The 18,244-nt window shown below is 45.1% G+C and overlaps 2 protein-coding genes across 2 annotated transcripts in view; one reads left to right on the forward strand and one right to left on the reverse strand.

The window, feature by feature from the left end:
- Window positions 1-155: 155 nt before the first annotated feature.
- On the reverse strand, window positions 156-9,636 carry atcaya (ATCAY kinesin light chain interacting caytaxin a). The gene is made up of 13 exons (XM_080016866.1): window positions 9,559-9,636; window positions 7,827-7,930; window positions 5,679-5,737; window positions 5,076-5,324; window positions 4,524-4,697; window positions 4,116-4,218; window positions 3,653-3,784; window positions 2,867-2,953; window positions 2,637-2,735; window positions 2,286-2,321; window positions 1,995-2,072; window positions 1,812-1,880; window positions 156-316 (listed from the first exon to the last, which is right to left on the reverse strand). The coding sequence occupies exons 2-12, from the start codon at window positions 7,901-7,903 to the stop codon at window positions 1,847-1,849; spliced, it is 1,128 nt and encodes a 375-aa protein (XP_079872992.1). The 5' UTR covers window positions 7,904-7,930; window positions 9,559-9,636; the 3' UTR covers window positions 156-316; window positions 1,812-1,846.
- Window positions 9,637-13,956: 4,320 nt separating this feature from the next.
- zfr2 (zinc finger RNA binding protein 2) overlaps window positions 13,957-18,244 on the forward strand; it is a gene marked incomplete at its 5' end in the record, with an annotated part of 30,887 nt that continues 26,599 nt past the window's right edge. Inside the window, 4 exons of the mRNA XM_079996573.1 lie at window positions 13,957-14,256; window positions 15,822-15,950; window positions 16,458-16,567; window positions 17,976-18,231. Coding sequence (XP_079852699.1) covers window positions 13,957-14,256; window positions 15,822-15,950; window positions 16,458-16,567; window positions 17,976-18,231 — 795 coding nt within the window. The remainder of the gene's footprint in view (window positions 14,257-15,821; window positions 15,951-16,457; window positions 16,568-17,975; window positions 18,232-18,244) is intronic.

The raw sequence follows: 18,244 nt of genomic DNA on the forward strand, positions 1-18,244 counted from the left end.
GTCGTTTCAAAGGTCATTCAACAGGTCCAAACAGATAATGAATAGTTTCCATGATGATACATTCTGCAAATTGGAAGATTGCATTAGCAGGATTGGCGCCTTGTTTAACTTTTAAGTCCTTATCTTGCAACACAAAAGGAAGAAGCGTCGGGAGTTCCTGGGGCTGAGAACGGAGTCTTCACTGTGTTGATGGTGGAATGACAGAACTTACAGTATCTTCAGCTGGATGTTTAAGGGATAATGATGCGTTTTTATAGGCCCTCTGCTTCTTACCGATTTGAAACTAGTGTCTCACGCCCCACACCTGCGCTTTACACTGAAAAAAAAAGTGGGGAGGGGGTAAATATTGTTAATTCTTGGTCAGACATAAATTAGATCAACTTTTTTTTTAGATATGAAAACATTTATTTACTTTAAGACATGTCTAATGCCCCCGAATGTGCATTTTCAAATTAAATGTAATGATTAACAAAGAATACAGAGAATAATATTGTCCACATTATAAAAAAAAACCCCAAAAAATACCGTTCAACTTAAACTAGAACTTAAACTAGAAAAAAACATGTGTTTGACTTTAAATCAAACTGATTACCTCCAGTTCTGGCAAATAAAATATTTAAAAGTTGTATGCTTGACCTCTGATGTCATAAAAAACACAGAATGGATTTGGTATCTTAACCGAAACGCATGAACCATCACAGCTTAATAATTGAATTTGAAAGCAGTGTGTTTGATTACACTTGATCCTTTAAACAAGCATGTACTGACCTCTACCGTAAGGAGTACTCTTTAGGATTTAATGAAAGAATGCTGCATATTAATTTGAATACAGATTTTGAGTGATCAAACAATCAAATACTATCTCATCTTGTTTAAACAGAAACAAATGCAGCATTGCATTAAACCAACTTACTAAAACAAGTCTCACGTTTGGCTTGAACTTTTCATGATTCTTATTAAGAACTCAGATTGTGAATTTGCAGAGTTGACCCGTTTGACCTCTGCTGCTCTGATTTCTCAGCAGTACAATAACGTTCTGAACACACTGTACTGGAGCCGAGGTTTGTGGTTTCACGCTTTTAGAGGCGGACACGAATCATTTCGGGCACAGGTCCTCGAGGACAGAGGCTCCATTTAAATTGATCCGCTGCTTTCTTTGGTGAAGTCCAAACCATTTTCGGAGCATTTTCAGGTCACATTGCGATCCGGTTGTTAGTGCAAAGTAGGAAATGTCGATAGAATAAACTCCAGTACAGATGCAAAGACAATGTATCTATTGACCCCCTTGTTAAACAGCGTTGCAGGAAATTGGGAACCGAAGGCGGCGGCGTCACATGTGAGATGTGATGACCTCAGTGTGAATAACTCGAGAGATGTGACCAAGTTTGATCCTCAGAGCGTTGAACAGGTGTGTATTACATAACAGGGGTGATGGTGGTTAATAATAAATTACAAGTTACTAAAAATGAAATTTAACATAGTAATTTACTTAACCACATTATGAATTACTTTTAGTGTTTTTTTATTGTCGTGAAACTGATTAATTTCATAGTATATCCATGGATGAAACAAGTGAATACATCTGCAACTACTGGTTACCTGCGGTGAAATGTAACTATTGTTGAGTAATTTCCCTATAATTTCCCGCTTGAAGATTTTATATATGTATTATTATTATTTGGGAATTAGTTTGGTATGTTTCCTATCGTTGGAGTATGAGGAATCCTTTTCATCTCAACTACACTTTGCACATCACTGGCCCTCCTGCTACTATGTGCAAAGTCTCCTTGTCGCTCACTGTCTTACTGTACCTTGAATCTTTTACGAAGTGAACCCAGACTCCATCTCAACATCCTTGACCTGAGATCATTGACTTCGGTCTGGAAGCGGGAAATGGGAAAAGAAGGTGAGAGCTTGATTCATGTATTGGATTGACGCATCAGACCCAGTTCTGATCAAATGAATCCATCAGATATGCCAGACGACACCGGTACCTTTCAGCCTTTTTAACAGGTTCTTGAGGTTTGGATTGCTGCTGCTGTTGCTCTAGTTGCCTTTGTTCCTGCTCCATCCTGAACATCACACAACACACACACACACACACACACACACACACACACACACACACACACAAAAGTGCTCTCTATCTTCAGGAAATGGCTCGATGTGAATTAAAATGTGCACAGTAAAGACAATTGAACAGATTCAAAGCAATCTCTTTTTTTTTTTATCACGATCTTGATTTAGCCTGTGTATGGGGGGGAGATTTATTTGAGATATTTTACCTCTCTTTTCGTGCTTCAATCCTCTCCTCATCAAATCTGAAAATGAATAACAAGAAAGTAAGGTTCCCTGCTTCCAGCTGCTTTTCAAGGAGTTCGGTTTATTTTATTTGAATGATAGTATTAACGCATGGATTCGCCATATCATTGTGTTTCAGTGTTCCTTATTCAATCAAACTTTGCCAAACTTATGGAGAACACGGTTTTCTTTTTAGTTTCACTTATTAAGGCTAAGGTATACTTTGAAACGTGGCTGTCATTTAATGAAAACTCAAAGTAGGCGTTGGGTGAGTCCCAGGAATCAGTTCTGTGGCTCTCTTGCACTATCTAGTGGTCATATATATATATACTTACTGCACCACACACTCAGGGACCTGCACATGCTCCATGGGCACAAGCTCTGCCAGTTCATCCAGACTGTGCACGTACCGGATCTTATTCATGAATTTTACACTGCAAGGATGACAGGATAGCAGCAACAATAAATGTTACACTACTGCTATTTTTTCAACGTTTTTTTTTTTTTTTTTTTTTATAAAAGGGACCAGATTATGTGATTTTGAACAAAAGTGTGCATCTTCCACCTGATGAAGGGTCTGGATATGGCCAGAACAGTGCGTATGAACCAAGTAGGATGTGCAATGAAGAGGGACTTGAGATTCTTTCTCAACCTGAAACGCACAGAATCAGTCGAATCCATTACAGTGTTATTTATTAGCCATTAAAATACAAACGCACTGTGAATTGAACACAAGACATAGCCAAATCTGTTTAGTTGTCCATTAACAAAGGAAAATACGAAGTAAACACAGCCATTTTGATTAATGCACCAGGATTGTGCTTAAAGGGAATTTATATAAAAAAATAAAAATAAAAATAAAAACCTCTACTCGTAAGTCATTATCGGTCTCCTACTGCGTGACACCCACTGACAAATTCCATTAATCTTTTTCACTTGTGGAAACCCAGTCAATATCAATGCCATGCCTGTCGGTACAGAATTCAGTTTAACAGTCACATTAGTTAGGTTGTCTAGATGATTTACAGTTTGTAAAAAATTGCGTTAGATAACTTGGGGTAGATAGTAGACAAATAATTTTAAAAAAGCAAATTAACAGTCTTTTATTGTACACCTTTTACAATGGTATGGCACAAAGGAAAACTATACTGCATTCTGAATACCAATCTGAATAAGTGCTGAAATGCTGGGATTCCATTTCTTGCCATTTCAATTAATCATTACATAGAAAACACAATATCTCAGTAATGCATTAAAACTAACAGGTGCATCCAAGCCTTCCATATAATCAGTAAATTTGCCTTTCAGCCTGCCATTCTCAGCCACTATTTTAGAATAATCTTTCTCTTACCTTCTGTCTATCATCTGGTAGCACCTCTTGAGCCAACTGATCCCTGGCATTTTATTGCGAGGGGTGGCTCCATTCATGTAGATTATGAGGTAATCTTCAGCCACAAGCATCTCCAGACTGCTCACCACATATCTGGAAGGGAAGACAACGGAAGATATATTTGTCGTGTGATTTCATTTGGGGAACCCAAAACTCACAAAGAATGCACAATCTTATGTAAGGGACGGAAACCTTTGCCTTATTTTGCCTCCAAAAACAATTACTTTTAATTTTTTTGTAATTAGGAGTTGACATGAACACTAACAATGCTAACTAAACAATCCTTTACCTCTTACTTACAGAACTGTTCAAGTAGTATATTATTATTAAATATCTACTATCTAGGACTTCTTCTAGTGTATAACTAACATCATCTTCATGTCTTTGAGTGGTTGTGAACCCGACAGCATTTAAAGATACTCACAAAAAGAGGTTTTCCATAATGTAGTGGTAGTCTGAGCAGCTACTGTCCGGCAGGTAGCAAGCGGAGAACACGATGATGGCGTTCAAGCCCTCGCCATAATAACCTGACAAGAGAAAATCCCGGTTAGTAAATTAATACCTCTATTTTCAGGTCAAACCACAATCTTACCCTAATAAAATGGTGTATAAATATGAGTCCTGAGACTCCTTACATAAAGCACTTTGAATTGCCCTGGTGTATGAAATGTGTGCAAATAAACGCGCCTCTCCTTACCTAGTCTGTAGTTTTTACTGTGTGTGTGTGTGTGTGTGTGTGTGTGTGTCTGTCTGTCTGTCTGTCTGTCTGTGCGTGTGCGTGTGCGTGTGCGTGTGCGTGTGTGTGTGCGTTGCAGAGTTTCCTGCCACCGACCTCCATGAGTGATGACCCGCAGGTAAGGCCTGATGACCTGCATGTCGATGCGGTGCTCCTGCTCCCCGATGATCACCGTCCTCCAAAGGCGCCCATTACCCCCCGCCCCGTCCTCGTCCACCTCTCCCGAACCATTAGCGGAATCGGCTTTGGCCGAGGCCACCGGCGTGTCATCTGGATGGAAAAGAGGAGGAGAGGGTCTTAGCTGGATGTAGGTTGTGAAGCGTGTTGGCTGTATAACACAGGCATGCATGAGTGATGAGACAGTTGGAGGGTTACAGATTGGAGTTGGGATTGAATCAAAAAGAGGCTGAGGGGTCCAGTTTATAGACATATTAGATTAGATTTGAATAGAAGAATCCCAATTGATCAATGCTGAACTTGCAATGAAATAAGTAATCCATTATTAAAAAATAAATAAATAAATAGATAAAACTGAAAAATATGAAAGAGGATCTGTTGTAAATGGCTGCATGCTGTGGCAGGCACTGAACATCAAAGACACTATTTAAAACATAAGAATACAAAACACATGCCTCCCTGACGCCTTACCTTCCCATTCAAGGTCGTTGCCGTTGGTGATGAACTCCAGTGAGTCGGTCTCATCGGGGGTGTCGATGTCATCGATGTTGATGTCAAGGTCGTCTGGCGTGTCCAGGAAGTCGTCTGACAGCAGGGAACCCTCGCTTTGGTCCAGCGACAGGTTCATCTCGGGGGCCACCAGCGTGCGACGCTTGCGGTGGGAGGAGGAGCCGCCTCCATCTCCGTCGCTTGGACTAACGTTGAGAGAGTTGGGAGGAGCTTCGGCCACGAAGGTAGAGGAGTTTACGTTACGTTATACAATGGTGGTATTTGAGTGAATAAAGAGTTGTGGAATCGTAAAAAAAGAGGTTTGATTCACGCAGACAACCTCTACCAAGTCATCAACACTGGTCCTTATTGTAAGGCTGATGACGTTGGGAAACTGATGAGAAACTTATCTGACAATTTATGCTCATCAGTCACGGTCCAAAGTGCCATGCGGCAATGGCAAAGGTCGTAATTTTCTTCCATTTGTTGGTTTTTGGCGGCAATATTGGCTAAAATGTTGTCCAGTGAAACCTGTATTCTGTTTAACGCACAAATAATTAGAGACTGTCCAATCTCTCAACTTACAGGCTCTGTTGTCGCTGAGACCACAGGAGGGATCCATGTCTCCGTACTCCGGAAGTGGCCTGGAGGACGACAAACACTCACTTATTCTCTGAGCCTGTTCACATAAATATATAGAAAGAATTTGGACTCGCCTGTGGCTTCCTTGTGTGGATAATCTTAATAAGACAATAGAATAAAGAAAACACACACAACATTATGCAGAGCAATTCATCCAAACTGCTCTTCTAAACTGTTCGTCTCAATAACATACAATGCCGCTCGATTTAGTTTAGCGGCTACGATGTGTTCGAGGCACTTCTAGGAATCCACTTCTCCGTATCATTTCACCATCTGGCCTCAGATCATTAAGTCGCAGTATCATAAGGTTGGTGTAAAACGGCCGTGGGTGCCACCGATTTGACTCAACAGCGAGAAAGAGACCGCTTTAAACCCGTTCCAGGGGAGAGATGAAGATTGTAGGGCTTACAAACAGATGTGGGAAAGAGGAGACAAGGGATGCAATCGGGGAGGGGGAGGGGGAGAGGGAGGCGGGCAGAGTGTGACGCAGCAGGTAGGTTTGGGGGAAGCAGGGGATTGAGGGGAGTCAGCAGTAAACACACCCTGTACGCACTGATGAACAGAAGCAGGAAAACTGTGAAAAGGACATGTTTCTTCGTCATCCGCCTCCATATTTAGTGCACAATTCACTCAGAGTGAAGCAGAAGGAGCATCTGCACGCGTGTTGTTTTATGTGTGAGTGCACTTGTGCATGTATGTGTAGGCTTGTGCATGTCTTTGTTTTTTTTCTATGCGTTTCTGGAAAGCGTACTATTTGCACGGGTGGGTTTGTTTTTCCTCAGCAGCATCTAAAAAAAACAAAACGTCAGGAGTTGAGCGGTGACACGAGGCAGAGGATCTGATGCTGCGTTCAGGAGAGAGAGCGGGTCCCTGCGCATCTCGCTCAAACCAAACCAAGTCGATCTCTGCAGAAGGACGCTGCTCCTGAGTCAACAGCATTGGCCCGCAGCCGCACATAATGATGAGCATTGTTGGAACCGTCCGACGCTATTCCCGCAGGACTGGTGACTACCATCCCAGGGCTGCCTTTGTTAGAATTAAAGCCCGTATTTTTATGATAACACAGCTATTCAAATCAGAAGGGATTTCCTCACCTCACAAAGCAAGCTTATCTCCATTCTGTTGTCTTTGTGGCTGAATAATAAGCGCTTAAATATGAAATTATCAGAGGGTGCATAAATAAGGCTTACCTTTTGAAACAAGGAGAGGGCTTTTTCTGTCAGCCTGGGGAGCAAATTGATTTCACACCCTTTTATAGCCAGCCTTTATTCCTTCCCTTCTTAGTCGGTGAAAAGGCAGTTTGGGGCCGAGCACCTCAGAGGCGAGTGTAGCAATCCATACAGTCCTGGCTCATCCTCCAGCTCTCCCCTCTCCTAAGCTAACCCTGCCACCATCTTCCTGGTGATGCTGTGTTGTTGACTGGTGTCTGCCATTTCGTCACATGACGTGGCCCGAGACCATTTATGGAGAAGCTGCACCTGCTCCCCTCCTCCTCACGTGACTGAGAGGAGAGGCGTTAACACGCTTGAACACCATCTCCTCCCATCTCCCTGCTGTCACTTTCCACTCTTTCCGTGTATTTCTACTGTATTTACTTTGTCATTTTCTCTCATTATTGATCTTCCTCATCGTCCTTCTTTTATTATGGGAAATATGCATTTATACTTATTCCATTACCTAATGACGATAATTAACCAAGCATCTCTATATATTAAGCAACTGAACATCCCCTACTAAAACGTTCAATTTTATGTAATTGCTGATAACTACAGCCTTGTAACCTTCCATGGCCACATTATTGAAGCACTACTAACCAGAAAAAAATCAACCTATTTTACCCAGTAAAATCTAAAATGTATCTAAAACAATTAATAATCGTATGCTGCTGCAAGGGGAAGTTATCCATGAATGAGGCGTACATTCATACACATAAAAACAGGTGTCTTCACAATCACACCTTTTACCGCATGATAATGTTCTGGATATGAAACTTGTAATTAAAATCAAGAATATAAAATAGAGAAACAGAATATAATTGACGTGTTGTCAGAAACATAAAGCACGAGATCAGAATAAATACAGCAATCCCACCTGGGAAAGTCTTCGTCCTGCCACTCGTCTCTAACCTCCATGTTCTCCATTCGTAGAGTTGCTTCTGTGGTGCCCATTCCTAGCAGGGGAGAGCAGGGGGCCTGCTGTAAATGGGTACAAAGAAGTGCATTATTTATTAATAATTACCAATAACGATCTCAGTCGACAGCCTGTGGCGTCGCTTAATTAGAGCATGAGCACTCGCACTTCCTAAACAGGAAAAGTCAAAACAATAGAGGAGATTATCCAATTAATTCACTTTTCATCATTGCAATTTAGGGGCTGAATTTAGGTCACATGGCTTTGATCCCCCTCCCCACACGGCCCCATGTGAGAGGCATGTGACTGACTCAGATCCCTTCTCTCAGACCACGGCCCTCCTCAAAGTCAATTACTATGAGTTTCCTGGGCGGAATTCAGCGGGCTAATAAGTGAGAAGAATTTACACCTAATCCTTCCTCACCAGGGCCCTAATCCCCTTCGGTTGATTTTGGTGCTTCCTCTTCGTTAGGCATGCAGACTGGTTCTCTGTCACCTTCTGGCAAAGGGTTTGGCAGCCTATGACTCCAGTCCGGACTGGAGTCCTGATGGCTTACATTGATGGCTTGTATGATTATTCCATGATCACAGATGGACAAAAAAGCGATGTGGCACAGCACAGCTAATACAATATTATTAGAAATGGTATTGTTTATTTATTATGTATTTCCTGTATTTCACTGTAAAAATGTGCCAGCCATACACTGTCCTGCACGCTGCCTGCGCAGGCTACTTTGGCAAAACGCTGCGTCCCACTGTCCTTCATGCTCAGGCGGCAGCACCTCCGCGAGCAGCACAGGTATTTTCTGGCTGGTGTCCTTGTGTTTCCCTGCATGTGACACCAAGGGTATTAAATTGGAACTAAATTCCTGTTCTTTGTGTAGCTCGTCACTCATTTCTTATCAAAAAAGACTGATTGGACTTCACTGAGTGCCTGAGGATTGCCAGGACTAGGCTGGAGGTTATATTTAGAAACAAATACTCTGAGGCAAGGCGTGCATGGTAAGTGCTGCTCTGCTGTTGTGACTGAGGAGACTACGAACCTCTGCTAGGACCAATACACATAACTGCATAGTGCATTCAAATAAACCGTAACAGTTCACGGCGAAACGTTTTCACTGCATGGTATGGGGATTGTGATATACTTGCACTGCACTGATGATCGTCCCTCTGAAATATTTATAATAGGGCTGGTGGCAAGAACCCTCAGATGGATGAATATTAAATGGGGGGGGGGGGGGGGGGGCAGCCCGAAAGTGTGAAACCATGAAACCAAATCAAATTAAACATGGAGCTTCTCTTGTTTTAGTAGGTTAAAATTGTCCTATTGAGAAATTATGATTAAAAAAAAACCAATGTTATTCTAAATCAAACAGCTGTAACATCAGGAAGGAGAGAAGGGCTCACATCATCATAAACCATTTAGAAAAGACCATCCATTTACTTATTGGCGATGCCTTGCTGTTGATACACCCAAATTCCCGAGGAACGTTAAAGGATGTTTAGATGGAAGAGTTTATTTCCTCATCACCACTGGATGAGAAACAGATTACCATTACAAAATGAAATGGCCTCACAGCTCGGTTGAATCCCATGCGCTGCAGAGCACATTTAAATCTATTGTGCTGGCAGTATTGTGCGTGTGGTGAGTGGAATAAGAATGCAAGGAGATCTCGCCTGTTATCATACTCACATGAGCAACGAGAGATCCCCGGAATGTCTCTCGCCGGCCTGTGCCTGTGTGTCCTCCCCGCTCAGTCACAGAGGCAATGATTGGAGAGGTGAGGATCCTAATCCCCCGTGGCAGGAGCAATGCATGGGTCAAGTTAAATCTCCGCTTCTCTCTCTTTCACATACGAGCGCACAGACACACTCGCACAGTGTCTTCGGTGTCTGCCGCCCGCCAGCAGCAGGTGTCTCCAGACAGGGGCCAGCTCTGTGCTGGTTTCCCCCTCCCCTCCCTTGCCACCTTTGTTTGGAAAGGAGAGAGTCAAATACTGGCCGTGGAGAGTGAGCTGACAGGCTGCCTCTCAGAGTAGACTCGCACAGAACCGACACACAAAATTCCTTTTAATTAGAATGCATCTGCTCTGCCTGGCATCGTGATCGTGATCGTTTTTCGCCTCACTCATAAAGTCCATCATTTACCATTCTAAACCGTAAAATCAGATGGAATTCTATTCCGCAGTACCACGGTTTCCTCGCATCATATTAAAGTAATGGCAGCGGGTAATGCAATTCCCTGATTTTGCTGGTTCCAGTTTGTTTTTTTTCCCCCCCACAAAGCACCCTGTTAAAAAATAAGTAAGTCCCCGTGTATAGCCACTAGTTCATTAGATAATCCTGCTGTTGTCAGAGGTCTTCTATGTGGCGACTGTTCCCTGGCAACCACATCTCTCCCGCTCCATCCCTGGGTTCCCTCTGTCTCTCCCCTCTCTCTTCGCCCCAATGCCTTTCACTCCCTCCACACCTTCATTTGACTCCCTTTTCCCCACATGCAAACGCACACATGCATGCGTGCATGCACCCACCGACACACACACGCACGCACACAAGCGCGCACACACACACACACACACACACACACACACACACACACACACACACACACACACACACACACACACACACACACACACACACACACCTAATTATTCATGTAGTCCTCCAGTTCATCCCCAGCCCTCCAATCACATCAGCTGCTGTTTTCTGCCCAGCAGCTGCAGAAGGATTTCCCCAGCACTGAGCACAGTGGGTGGGTGGCAGTTGGGTGGGTGACAGCTGTGCTACAACCAATTGGTACAGTTATTCACATGACAATCAAAGGTTTCAATTTGACACACTTGTCGGGTTAATGGTGTGATCTCATACTGTTATACCGGAGCGACGCCGCAGAGCTGTCAAACCAGTGAAGCGCTCATCAAATAGCAAAACTGCACGAAACTGCAGGTATATAAAATATGGTTGATCGGAACCATTGTTTACATACGTGCAGCCCAGCGGAAACACATTATTTAAAAGTGGATTGTGGATCGCTGGGGTGATGCTGCATTCCTACATGGAAAAGTGCAAAGGAACGGGCCATTGAGGTCGGAATTCCAAGTCGAAATTTCGGGCGAGATCGTGTGGATCCGAGTTTACCGAGAAAACAAACTTGACGTCACAGCCACATGACGCAATTCCCGATGATGGGTTTATACATACGTATAAAAACCTCAACGATTTTTTTTTTTATGTCATGTTAACATACGTTTCGTAGCTTGTGAAATTCACACACACACACACACACACACACACACACACACACACACACACACGTACACACGTGCTGGGGGCGTTCACGTTGTCCCGGACAGAAGCGATGGAACACAATAGCGATCGGAAGTGGGGACTATCTGCTCGGAATTCCCGATTTCCGAGTTGCAAAGGAACGCAGCATTAACGGTGGGGTGGCGGATCCACATGTGACGTCACGTGTAGCGGACACTGCTGGAGATGAAGCCAAGATGGCTGCGAGTAATTACTATGGCTTCACACATGGTGCCGGTCCGCAGTACAGGTAATTCACGGGATGCATGTGGTGTGTCAGTCGAATCGTTGTTTGCCAATTTATGATCTGCGTCCGCTGGCAGTTGAAATTGGTTAATGCTGCCGTTTCACTGCGTGGCCGAGCCACGGAAAAGCTAGTCGCCTAGCCTGGCAAGCTACTAGCTGCCTGTATAGCTAATAGTCGGCCAGGCAGGGCCAGCACGACGCAGCTAGATAGAGGGCAGGATTATATATAGATATGAGATACTGTATTCACATTGCGGTGTTACAACCGACTTCAAAACAATAACAAACAGGACATGTTACATTAAGAATAAACAAGGACATGCATTAACCCAAATGCGAACAAAATACGGAAGAAAATAGCAATATCTAGCACCTACATTTATTTACGTTTTATTTTATTATATAAAATGAATAAACCGATAAATGACAAAAAAAAATAGACAAGGTTTACAATGTACTAAACCAAAAAATTCACTACAAAATAAGAAAAAAAGGGCAATAAACAGTAAACCTCTCTAGCAACAATTCACACACTGTCGAAAGTAGGTAATTGTAGTAGCTGGAGCTTCATTGGTCACTTTGGGAGAGAAGCCTGTAGTCTAGGACCACTTGTGTTTATCTAGGAATCTCTTCTATCCAGGAATGCTTCTCCCTCACTCCCAGAGCAAAACCATGCCTGTCTTGAGCATTGCGAAAGCATGAACAACCTGAAAATGTGTCCTCCATCAGTTGAATCTTATACATTTATTGCAGCTTGGGATCAGTACTGCTGAGACCTGTGGTTTCACATAAAACATTAATAACAATCAGTTTATTAAGCCAGGCACATTTTCATATGCAAGGAATGTGGCTTGGTAATTGTTGCATTGTTGTGCAGATAGAGGAATAGTGTAAAAAAAAGAATAAAATAAATACATTCTGCAGAATATTCAAAATGTGCTCCATGTACCAGATAAAAATGGATAAATTAAAAAAAAAAAAAGTCTATGACGGCCTAAGTGGCAGTAAGGAGGCAAGTATTGACAGTGTATGAATATAATTGTATATTTCTGTACAAGGTAAACAATACTCTATGTTTTCATTGTATGGACCTGGGGTAATAATGGATCGGCTTAAGTCTTAACTTTTTACAAAGTTATTATATTATATATTGTGCAATTGATTGCACGGAAACCTTCTACAAATTGATGATGTATCCTCTGACCCTCTGTTTTCTGAGCTTCTTCTCGTTTTCATCTTGTGACACTATTTTCTGTCCATTTTGGCATTAACGCATTGTGGCGGCCAGCATCAATAGCAGGATGTATAGACCAATGACTGTTGGTTGTCCCAAGGAATGGTGATGATATGGTTTTTGTGTATTTAAATTGTGGTGTTTTGTGACGTGTGGGGATGCATACTTATTAATTTTTTACAGAAAACAATTTGTCTTCAGTATGTATCAATTTTATATTGTAGAGATTTCTATATGGTTAATTAGTAATGATCCGATTCAAGTAGGCAACAGTATGTTATCGTTTTAATTGACTGCTCTCTTTTCAGCACAAGGTGTAGGAAAATGTGTACATAACTAATACACAAAGAGTAAACATCTAAATAAATAGATAGTAAGAGATAAGGTGCTAATTTGCAATGTATATACTGTTAAGTAAAAGTAATGCATTGGATTGGTATTCTTAAGATTAAGAATTCAGAAGCAGTATCCTAAAAGTATCATAAAAGGGAAAGTCTCTATTCCCAATCAATTTATTTTGTATCACTTGCACATATATTTGTGAGTAAAGCAACACTATGTAACTTTTTTTCTTGAAAATAAGCACTTCAAAATCATTTTGATTGTACACTGATTTGTAATATCAGTAATGGTACCTCTTTTATTCCCACCCGTCCCAGGAACGTCTGTTCTTGCACTATGTAACTTTTTTCTTTGGGTTCGAAACCGCAGGAAACTTTCGTTACGCCTTCGTCACTTGCTTGATGTTTGGCTGTGGTAATTACTGTTTTTTTTGCCTGGTAAAATTTATAAAAGGGGGGGGGGGGGAATATATATATATATATATATATATATATATATATATATATATATATATATTTTTTTTTAACCTGTGCTGTCAGCATGCTGGGTTTACAACACAGTAGTTGTATGCTATTGCATCTAAGACAGAGTTAGTCTGCAAGTGGAGTTCAACTTCTCATCCTGCAATGCCACTTTTTATTCATTTTTTAATCATCAAAAACTGCTGCAATAACTGTCCTGTGGAATGACAAGAGTGCAGCTTTTTGTTACATAGAACCAGCACCAATCTCCCTCTTGGAGAACGATAACCAGTAGCATAACCCAGTTCCAGGGAGCGCAAAGAGACCCTGCACTCCTGAGGTGCGCACATACAACCCACCCCCACATGCAGGCACAAGATGAAGGCGCAGAACCTGGGCCGCAGACGGCAGGCACGTACCACAGGCCCGGAGCCAGGTCCTGCGCCAACAGACCAACACAAGGCGGCGGTTTGAGCGGGGTGTCGGGTGTCAGCCCCCCATGCCCACCAGCGCCCCGTGCAAGGGCAAGGTCCGCCCCACCATAACCGGCCAGGTGCACCATCCAGCCCCACTGCCCAAGCGCCCATCCACACAGTCGAGTATGCCCAGTGCAGGTGTCAGCCCCCACAGACGCCCGCAGACTGGCAGATATGTGGGCCCTCCACCACCAAGGGCAACTGTCACAGAGAAGCCACGCAGGAGGAGCAAAGGCCAACAGCCACTTCCCGAACCCCAACCCACACCCACTCCCGTCCTCACCTTCATCAGCAGCAGCTTTCATCAGCTGTTTCAGTACCATGTGGGTTTGTTTCGCCCTCACTCACGTATGCGAGCTGATCTGCCAGGCTGAGCACATTTGCTACCTACACCAGTAGCAGGGGCCCCATACCTGCACCCTCGCTTCATACGTCGCCGTGGAAGATGTGGACTGAGTGCTTGCTGAAGTGGCTCGGTCTGCACAATGGCTGCTGTAAACAAGGTGTACATTATAGTATTTGCATTTGTAACATAGACTGTTATTGAAATGTGACTGATAAGGTTCAAATTTGTCCTGTAAAATAAATTATTTTCGGACACTGCACTGAGTTTTATGACAGTTACGACAACTGTAGGGGTGCCAAATACCAAAAGTTACATAGTGCTGCTTTTATTGGCAATTTTGCTCAGGATAATTAATGAATTCTTTTTTGTAGCATTTACTTATGCATCATCATTTTTTAGGTCCTGTCAAATTTGATGTGACGATAACTGATCATATACAACGGTTATGTTGGAGACAATGGCGAAAATAGTATAATCCCATGCTGTCATTGATATGTTCTTCAAGATGGCACTCTGCTTCACCTTTCTGTCTGGGCCAGCTGGTTAGGGGATCAAGTAAATTGATCATTTACATCCATCCATCCATCCATTTTCTTCCACTTATCCGGGGCCGGGTCACGGTGGCAGCAGGTTGAGCAAGGTGCTCCAGGCCCCCTTCTCCCTGGCAACATTTTCCAGTTTCTCCTGGTGGACCCCGAGGCGTTCCCAGGCCAGCTGGGATATATAATCCCTCCAGCGTATTCTGGGTCTACCCCGTGGTCTCCTACCAGTTGGGCGTGCCTGGAAAACCTCCAAAGGAAGGTGCCCAGGAGGCATCCTGATCAGATGCCCGAACCACCTCAACTGGCTCCTTTCGACGCGAATGAGCAGCGGCTCTACTCTGAGCTCCCTCCGGATGTCCGAGCTCCTCACCCTATCTCTAAGGCTGAGCCCAGCCACCCTACGGAGGAAACTTATTTCGGCCGCTTGTGTTCGTGATCTGGTTCTTTCGGTCACTACCCGGAGCTCATGACCATAGGTGAGGGTTGGGACATAGATGGACTGGTAAATTGAGAGCTTTGCCTTCCGGCTCAGCTCCCTCTTCACCACAACGGTCCGGTACAACGCCCGCATTACTGCTGATGCCACACCGATCCGCCTGTCCATCTCACGCTCCATATCCCCTCACTCGTGAACAAGATCCCCAGATACTTGAACTCCTTCACTTGGGGCAGCAACTCGCTCCCAACCCGGAGGGAGCAATCCACCGTTTTCCGGCAGAGAACAATGGCCTCAGATTTGGAGGTGCTGACTCTCATCCCGACCGCTTCACACTCGGCTGCAAACCTCCCCAGTGCGTGCTGGAGGTCATGGTCTGATGAAGCCACAAAACCACATCTGCAAAAAGCAGAGATGCAATTCTGAGGTTCCCAAACCGGACACTCTTCTCACCTCGGCTACGCCTTAGATACTGTCCATGAATATCACAAATAGAATCGGGGACAAGGGGCAACCTTGGCGGAGTCCAACACCCACTGAGAACGTGTTGGACTTTGTGCCAAGAATACGAACACAGCTCTCAATTTGGTTGTACAAGGCCCGGATGGCTCCTACCAACGGCCCTGGTACCCCATACTCCCTCAGTACCCCCCACAGGATTCCCCGTGGGACACGGTCAACAGCCTTTTCCAGGTCCACAAAACACATGTAGTCTGAATGGGCAAACTCCCACGACCCCCCCCAGCAACCCTGCAAGGGTAAAGAGCTGGTCCACTGTTCCACGTCCAGGGCGGAATCCGCATTGCTCCTCCTGAATCTGAGGTTCGACAATCGGCCGGAGCCTCCTTTCCAGCATCCTGGAGTAAACTTTCCCGGGGAGTAGTGTGATACCCCTATAATTGGAGCACACGCTCCGGTCCCCCTTTTTTTAAAATGGGAACCACCACCCCGGTCTGCAATTCCACAGGTACTGTACCCGACATCCACACGACACTGAAGAGGTGTGTCAACCAAGACAGCCCAACAATGTCCAGAGCGTTCAGCATCTCAGGGCAAATCTCATCCACCCCCGGCGCCTTGCCCCCGAGGAGCTTGCCCTGAGCTTAATGCCTCAGAGACCTCTGCTAGGCATATGGACGAGTCTTCCCCCAAGTCTTCAGACTCTGCCTCTTCCCCCCAGGACGTATTGGTCGGGTTCAGGAGTTCCTCAAAGTGTTCTTTCCACCGCCCGACAAGATGCCCAGTCCCGGTCAGCAGTTCCCCACTCCGGCTGAACACAGCCTGAGCCAAGCCCTGCTTTCCGTTTCTGAGTCACCGAACGGTTTGCCAGAACATCCTTGAGGCCAACTGAAAGTCCTTCTCCATAGCCTCCCTGAACTCCTCCCATACCCGGGTTTTTGCTTCAGTGACTGCCGTAGCCTGCCGGCGCCTGTCTGCTGCCTCAGGAGACCCCTGGGCCAGCCAAGCTCGAAATGCCTCCTTCTTCAGCTTGACAGCTTCCTTCACCGCTGGTGTCCACTAACCGGGTCTTAGGTTACCGCCACGACAGGCACCGACTGCCTTCCGATCACAGCTCATAGCCGTCGCCTCTGCAATGGCGTTTTTGAACATGACCTACGTGGATTCCATGTCCCCAATCTCCCCTGGGATGCAATGCAAAAATTCTTCCAGAGGTGGGAGTTGAAGACCTCACGGACAGGGGCATCCGCCAGGTGTTCCCAGTTCACCCTCACTACACGTTTGGGTTTACCAGGTCTGTCTGGCAGCCTCCCCCACCATCTGATCCAACTCACGACCAGGTGGTGATCAGTTGACAGCTCTGCTCCTCTCTTCACCTGAGTGTCCAAGACATACAGCCGCAGATCTGATGACACGACTACAAAGTCGATCATCAATCATTGACCTAAGGTGGTCTGGTACCACGTACACTTATGAGCCATCCTCTGCTTGAACATGGTGTTCGTTATGGCCAATCCATGACTAGCACAGAAGTCCAATAACAAAGCACCACTCGGATTCAGATCAGGCAGGCCGTTCCTCCCAATCACCCCCCTTCCAGGTTTCTCCATCGTTGCCCACGTAAGTGTTGAAGTCTCCGAGTAGAACTATAGAGTCCCTAGACAGAGCCCCTTCCAGGACACCACCCAGAGACTCCAAGAAGGCAGAATACTCTGAACTGGTGTTCGGTGCATAAGCACACACAACAGTCAGAGCTTTCCCCTTAGCAACTTGTAGTCACATAGAGGCGACCCTCTCGTTCACTGGGGAGAACTCCAACACAGCGGCACTCAGCCGGGGGCCTCGTGAGTATCCCCACACCCGCCCGGCTCCTCTCACCCTGGGCAACTCCGGAAAAGGAGAGAGTCCAGCCCCTCTCCAGTAGTTTGGTTCCAGAGCCAGTGCTGTGCGTAGAGGTGAGCCCAACTATATCTAGTTGGTACCGCTCCACCTCCCGCACCATCTTCTTCCCAGCCAGAGAGGTGACATTTCACGTCCCTAGAACTATTCTGCGATGCCGAGGATCAGCAGGCCCAGGCCCCCGCCTTTGCCTGCCGCAGGTGGTGGGTCCACATTTACAAAATTTTTTGTATTGCATGTAATAAGTTAAAAGTTCAAGCCTACTAATGCAGAATATGTCCACTAGCTTCTAATCTGTAGTTTTTCCTTTTCTGTGCTCTGTTAATGCGCTACTCTTTCCTTCTGAATTTCTCTCTTTAGCACCCAGCCGCCTCCAGCCTACTCCCACCCCTCCACAGCGAGTTACAGTGTCCAGCAGGCACCAGCTGTTGCTCATGCAGTGACGGCTTCCTACTCTCCAGCCCCGGTCCAGGCAGCCCGGCCCGTGGCTTCGGCTCCATATTGTGCCTACCAGAGCCACCAGGCTCCCCCAGACTATGGCTACAGGCAGCCAGACCCCCCAGCACCCCCCCAGCCCACTACCACTCCACAGACGTACCAGGTATACTCAGACACGGTCAGTCCCATTT

The sequence above is a fragment of the Zeus faber genome (genome assembly GCF_960531495.2).
Source record: "Zeus faber genome assembly, chromosome: 1".
Taxonomy (NCBI): Eukaryota; Metazoa; Chordata; class Actinopteri; order Zeiformes; family Zeidae; genus Zeus; species Zeus faber.

Coding starts and splice junctions, on each gene's coding strand:
- atcaya (XM_080016866.1), bottom strand. CDS start 7,903: ATGGGCACCACAGAAGCAACTCTACGAATGGAGAACATGGAGGTTAGA. Junction 4,219..4,523: donor GCGGGTCATCACTCATGGAG/GTCGGTGGCAGG, acceptor TTCTCTTGTCAG/GTTATTATGGCGAGGGCTTG. Junction 2,736..2,866: donor ATATCCAGACCCTTCATCAG/GTGGAAGATGCA, acceptor TCATCCTTGCAG/TGTAAAATTCATGAATAAGA.